The sequence below is a fragment of the Piliocolobus tephrosceles genome, unplaced genomic scaffold (genome assembly GCF_002776525.5).
Source record: "Piliocolobus tephrosceles isolate RC106 unplaced genomic scaffold, ASM277652v3 unscaffolded_31419, whole genome shotgun sequence".
Taxonomy (NCBI): Eukaryota; Metazoa; Chordata; class Mammalia; order Primates; family Cercopithecidae; genus Piliocolobus; species Piliocolobus tephrosceles.
The window spans coordinates 1-5,800 of record NW_022314776.1 but is presented as its reverse complement, the minus strand read 5'-3'; the positions used below and the strand labels follow the sequence as shown (position 1 = coordinate 5,800).

Genomic DNA, 5,800 nt, shown 5'->3' with positions numbered 1-5,800 from the left:
ATCTGCCAGAGGCCAGGGCAAGACTCACCAGTCCACTAGCTGGGCCCTAGTGAGGTCATGCACATGGTAGGTGAGACCAAGCCGTACAACGGCAGGAGCCCGCCGGCCCAGGGCTCTGATAGGAGCAGCTCCCGGTACTTGGCCTTCCGGACCATGCCAAGGACACCCTGGCACCCGGGAGGAGAAGTGGCACAGGAGAAGGGAAAGGTGAATAAGGCGTAGAGGCCTGAGGAGCCACCAAAAGGTGAGGGGCTGCAGGCTTGAGCTGCAGATGGGATACCTTTAACAAAGTACTTGTGCATTTGGTCCAAAGACAAAGATGACTGCAGGAGTGGGCAGGTGGGAGTGGGGCACCCTGGCCTGTCCCCAGGAAGGAGGAGGAGTCTGCAGCCTTGTGGGCTTCAACATCCATCAAGGAGTCCAGAGCAGGAGCCAGGCCAGGTGGGAGGGAAAGGCCCTGGCAGGGGCTCCCTCATCTCCCAGCCCCAGCTCTGCCCCATCACTGCCGCTGCTCCTCATTACTCACTGGGGCAGCTGTCCCGTCCCCGAAGGGTGGCCTTGTCCGGAGAGCGGCAAACCTCCCTGCCATGGATGAGTCAGGAGCGTTTTCTTAAGAGGAAAATCACTGGAAAACAAAATGAGCAGAGACACAGAAACCAACAGAAGTGGCTGCATTTGTGCTACAGGCTCCGCTTCCAGAGCTCACTGATGCCCACCTCAGACAGGCCTGACCAAGGCACGGCTGGCGGGATTTGCCAGTCACCTTTACCAGCCAGTTCCACCCTCAGCTTCTCTGAGAAGGGAGCACCACACTCCCCAAGCTCAGTGAATGTGTCCCGGTGTGGGTGGGGGCGGAGCCTGTGATAGCTCAGGGTGGGCTCGGTAGGACACTGGGGTGTGGAAGGCGGAAGTGAGCACCTGACTCCGACAGCCGGGGAGCTCGTGGGAGTCACGAGGCCACAGCGACTTCATGGTCTGACTGGGCCTGGACCTGTAAACTTCCCCCCTCAGCCTTGGGCCAAGCCTGAAAGATAAAAACGGAGGGCCCCACAGCACCCCTCACTCAGATTCTGCCCTGGGCTTTTCCCACGCAGCCCCAGAAGAGGACACGCCAGCCCCAGAGTTAGCCCCAGAGGCCCCTGAGCCTCCTGAAGAGCCCCGCCTAGGGGTGCTGGCCGTGACCGACACAGCCCCAGACTCCATGCGCCTCTCGTGGAGCGTGGCCCAGGGCCCCTTTGATTCCTTCGTGGTCCAGTATGAGGACACGGACGGGCAGCCCCAGGCCTTGCTCGTGGACGGTGACCAGAGCAAGATCCTCATCTCAGGCCTGGAGCCCAGCACCCCCTACAGGTTCCTCCTCTATGGCCTCCATGAAGGGAAGCGCCTGGGGCCCCTCTCAGCTGAGGGCACCACAGGTACCACCAGGCTCTGACCTCTAGTCTGGGACTCGGAAGGGGGAAAGGGGGGCTCAGAAGGGGTGGTCGCAGGGAAAGAGCATAAAGCGGGTACCAGGGAGAGAGGACGGGTGGGCTGGACGCGAGTGGCCTTTAGCTCTGCCCCATAGGGTCCCCCTGTGGCTGCAAGTCCCTGGTTACAGATAGAGAAACAGGGGCAGGGAGCGGGGTGGAAGGGATGTGCTCTGGGTCACCAAGCTGGTGTGCTTCTGTCTCCATTCCCTTCTCTCCCACTCACTCCATGCAGGGCCGGCCCCTGCTGGTCAGACCTCAGGGGAGCCAGGACCCCGCCTGTCCCAGCTGTCTGTGACTGATGTGACCACAAGTTCACTGAGGCTCAACTGGGAGGCCCCACCTGGGGCCTTCGACTCCTTCCTGCTCCGCTTTGGGGTTCCATCACCAAGCACTCTGGAGCCACATCCGCGTCCTCTGCTGCAGCGCGAGCTGATGGTGCCGGGCACGCGGCACTCAGCCGTGCTTCGGGACCTGCGTCCCGGGACGCTGTACAGCCTGACACTGTATGGGCTGCGAGGACCCCACAAGGCCGACAGCATCCAGGGCACTGCTCGCACCCTCAGCCCAGGTAAGGATCCACACGCACTCTGCCCCAAAGTGGGGGTCTCTGTACTAACGGGGGGACCTGGTGCCTCAGCCAGCAGTGGGGTGGGCGACTTGGTGGTGGGCCTGGAGGAATCTGCAGAGCAACTTCCATTCCTGGGGACTAGAGGAAAAGGGGTGCTGAGCCTGTGCTGGAGCAGAGGTGAGGGGTGGGACTCGTAGGGAGGAGCCTCCCTGTCCCTGCCCGCATCATTGTTCCTTGCCCCCTCTGCAGTTCTGGAGAGCCCCCGTGACCTCCAATTCAGTGAAATCAGGGAGACCTCAGCCAAGGTCAACTGGATGCCCCCGCCGTCCCGGGCGGACAGCTTCAAAGTCTCCTACCAGCTGGCAGACGGAGGTGGTGCTTTTGCCATGGGCTCATTGCCTCGCCTTTCCCCTCCCCCCTGCACTCTGCCCACCCTCCAGCCGTCCTGGGGTTCCCTGGGTAACCCTCGATCCCCAATGTTTTCAGGGGAGCCCCAGAGCGTGCAGGTGGACGGCTGGGCCCGGACCCAGAAACTCCAGGGGCTGATCCCAGGCGCTCGCTACGAGGTGACCGTGGTCTCTGTCCGAGGCTTTGAGGAGAGTGAGCCTCTCACAGGCTTCCTCACCACGGGTGAGATGGACTGGGACCTGGGGCAAGAGGTGGGAGCCAAGAAAATGGTGTGGGTGGGAGTTGAGAGAGAAGGAGGAGGGTGAAAGGGAGGTGGTGGAGGCTCCGATTGCGGACAGGAGGCCGGTGGAGTCTGGGGAGGCAGGGACTAGAGAGACCAGCGGGGACCCCTCTGAGCCCCTCCCCTTCCCCCAGTTCCTGACGGCCCCACCCAGTTGCGTGCACTGAACTTGACCGAGGGGTTCGCCGTGCTGCACTGGAAGCCCCCCCAGAATCCCGTGGACACCTATGACGTCCAGGTCACAGCCCCTGGGGGTGAGCAGGGCTGAGGCCTCTGGAGGGACTGGTTCTGGGTGGGGATTGCAGCGGGGAGACTAGACTCTGGCCGGGGATGGAGGGGGAGGCGTTGATGCCCCTCTTCGCACTCCCAGCCCCACCTCTGCAGGCCGCGGCCCCAGGCAGCGCAGTGGACTACCCCCTGCATGACCTCGTCCTCCACACCAACTACACCGCCACTGTGCGCGGCCTGCGGGGCCCCAACCGCACTTCCCCAGCCAGCATCACCTTCACCACAGGTAGGGTCTGTGGGGTGTGTGGGACGGGGGAGAGGAGGTAGAGGGAGCCAGGATGGGCCTCATCCCCATCTCCTCTTCCTGCTTTCCCTCCTAGGGCTAGAGGCCCCTCGGGACTTGGAGGCCAAGGAAGTGACCCCCCGCACGGCCCTGCTCACTTGGACTGAGCCCCAAGTCCGGCCCACAGGCTACCTGCTCAGCTTCGACACCCCTGGTGGCCGGACCCAGGTGCCCCGGCCCCACTGGCCAACTCCCCTCCCTGGGTGATTCCAGGGGGTGCTGCCTCTGGCCCTCCCTGAGGGACTCCACCTCCCTCTCCCCTGACCCCGCCTTGTCTGTCCCACAGGAGATCCTGCTCCCGGGAGGGGTCACATCTCAGCAGCTCCTCGGCCTCTTTCCCTCCACCCCCTACAATGCACGGCTCCAGGCCATGTGGGGCGAGAGCCTCCTGCCGCCCGTGTCCACCTCTTTCACCACCGGTACCTGGACGCACGGGCCGGGGCCAGGGACTGGGTGGGCAGCCACGGTCTAAGGCTTGGAAAAGGACTGGCCCCTGCTCTCTTCTCCCCAGGTGGGCTGCGGATCCCCTTCCCCAGGGACTGCGGGGAGGAGATGCAGAACGGAGCCGGTGCCTCCAGGACCACCACCATCTTCCTCAACGGCAACCGCGAGCGGCCCCTCAACGTGTTTTGTGACATGGAGACTGACGGGGGCGGCTGGCTGGTGGGTGGCATTGGGAAACCCAGGGGTCTGTGCAGGGCAGGGGCTGTTGCCCCGGGAGCCAGAGGCTGATGGTGCCCCCACTTTCTTCCCAGGTGTTCCAGCGCCGCATGGATGGACTGACAGACTTCTGGAGGGACTGGGAGGACTATGCCCATGGTTTTGGGAACATCTCTGGGGAGTTCTGGCTGGGTCAGTACCTCACAGGGGTTGGGGAAGTACGGATGGGGATAGGGGCCCTGTGGACACCAGGACCCTGATGAGGTCATGTCTCCCACCCCCAGGCAATGAGGCCCTGCACAGCCTGACGCAGGCAGGTGACTACTCCATGCGCGTGGACCTGCGGGCCGGGGACGAGGCTGTGTTCGCCCAGTACGACTCCTTCCGCGTGGACTCGGCTGCGGAGTACTACCGCCTCCACCTGGAGGGCTACCACGGCACCGCAGGTAAACACAGGCCGCGAGGCTGGGAGGGTGAGGCTGGGAGGGGAGGCCCTCATGGCTCCTTCCTCCACCCTGCCCAGGGGACTCCATGAGCTACCACAGCGGCAGTGTCTTCCCTGCCCGTGATCGGGACCCCAACAACTTGCTCATCTCCTGCGCCGTCTCCTACCGAGGGGCCTGGTGGTACAGGAACTGCCACTACGCCAACCTCAACGGGCTCTACGGGAGCACAGTGGACCATCAGGTGAGGGCTGTGGAGGGGGCACAGAGCCGGGGTGGCTGGGGCTCGGCCTGCCTGGGTTTCAGCCCCGCAGTGTAACAGGCAAGGGACTGAGCGGCTGGGTGAAACGGAACAATCGTGCCAGCCTCACAGAGGGAGCTGGAGATTTATTGGGTGGAAAGGGCCAGCTCAGGATTAAGCCTCAATCCTCTGTGGCGGAGGGGCAGGAGGGGAGCTGTGTGGGGAGGTTGGTTGAGTGTTCGGAGCCACCTCCTTAAGGGAAACGGGAGGAGCAGATGGGACATCCGGCTTTGACTCTCTCTCGACAACCCCTTTCCCAGGGAGTGAGCTGGTACTACTGGAAGGGCTTCGAGTTCTCGGTGCCCTTCACGGAAACGAAGCTGAGACCAAGAAACTTTCGCTCCCCAGCCGGGGGAGGCTGAGCTGCCGCCCACCTCTCTCAGTATGACTGCCGAGCACTGAGGGGTCGCCCCGAGAGAAGAGCCAGGGGCCTTCACCACCGGCCGCTGGAGGAAGCCTTCTCTGCCAGCGATCTCACAGCACTATGTTTACAGTGGGGGGAGGGGTTCGTACGGGAGCAAGAAAGGAGAAACTGAGGCACCCGGCTGTCATCGGTCCTGCCCCGTCACTGGCTCTGGCCCGGGCTGTGGGCCCACGTGCCCCAGGGCTGCAGCCGCACTTGGAAAGGCTGCATCTTGAGGATGACACTGCAGTGCGGCAGGGGCTGCCGGGAGGGCAGGGCGTCCCCAGGGGGCAGCAACGTGAAGGTCTGCAGCAGTCGGGTCAGTACCACGAAGAGCTCCAGGTGCGCCAAGGGCTCTCCCAGGCACACACGCGCCCCGCAGCCAAAGGCCAGCACTCCGGAGTTCTTGCCTGGCTCCAGGAAGCGATCTGCGGGTGGGTGGACAGGTGGGTGGGAGGCGTTCAGCGGCTGCGGGACCAGCCTGCGCCACCTTTTCACAGCAGGCCCCGGCCCCCCACATACCAGGCCAGAACTCATGCGGCCTCTCCCAGACCGTCTCATCCAGGTGGGCGCCTTGGAGGTTCGGGATGATGACTGTGCCCTCAGGGATGTCATAGCCGCAGATGCTGAAGGGGGCTGGAGTTAGCGGTTGGTCAGGACCTCGCTGGGACCAGGCTTTCCTCACTCATCCCAGCCC

The 5,800-nt window shown here is 63.8% G+C and overlaps 2 protein-coding genes across 2 annotated transcripts; one reads left to right on the top strand and one right to left on the bottom strand.

Annotated features, from left to right (window-relative positions):
* The first annotated feature begins 293 nt into the window (after positions 1 to 293).
* On the top strand, positions 294 to 5,245 carry LOC111531050 (tenascin-X-like). Its single transcript, XM_023198270.2, has 13 exons — positions 294 to 1,415; positions 1,702 to 2,037; positions 2,287 to 2,409; positions 2,524 to 2,667; positions 2,860 to 2,979; positions 3,096 to 3,239; positions 3,334 to 3,464; positions 3,583 to 3,715; positions 3,808 to 3,959; positions 4,052 to 4,148; positions 4,241 to 4,402; positions 4,480 to 4,643; positions 4,961 to 5,245. The coding sequence occupies exons 1-13, from the start codon at positions 1,202 to 1,204 to the stop codon at positions 5,060 to 5,062; spliced, it is 2,022 nt and encodes a 673-aa protein (XP_023054038.2). The 5' UTR covers positions 294 to 1,201; the 3' UTR covers positions 5,063 to 5,245.
* A 20-nt stretch (positions 5,246 to 5,265) lies between these two features.
* On the bottom strand, positions 5,266 to 5,739 carry LOC111531052 (steroid 21-hydroxylase-like; the record flags this gene model as incomplete). Its single annotated transcript, XM_023198271.2, has 2 exons — positions 5,266 to 5,531; positions 5,626 to 5,739. Coding segments are annotated over 2 exons (380 nt in total), but the record flags the coding sequence as incomplete, so codon positions are not given.
* Positions 5,740 to 5,800: the final 61 nt, after the last annotated feature.

Bases quoted from the DNA above. Each gene is read 5' to 3' on its own strand.
- LOC111531050 (XM_023198270.2), top strand. From the start codon at position 1,202: ATGCGCCTCTCGTGGAGCGTGGCCCAGGGCCCCTTTGATTCCTTCGTG. The intron at 2,410-2,523 runs GTGGTGCTTTTG...CAATGTTTTCAG, and splicing joins CTACCAGCTGGCAGACGGAG to GGGAGCCCCAGAGCGTGCAG. The intron at 4,149-4,240 runs GTCAGTACCTCA...TCCCACCCCCAG, and splicing joins CTCTGGGGAGTTCTGGCTGG to GCAATGAGGCCCTGCACAGC.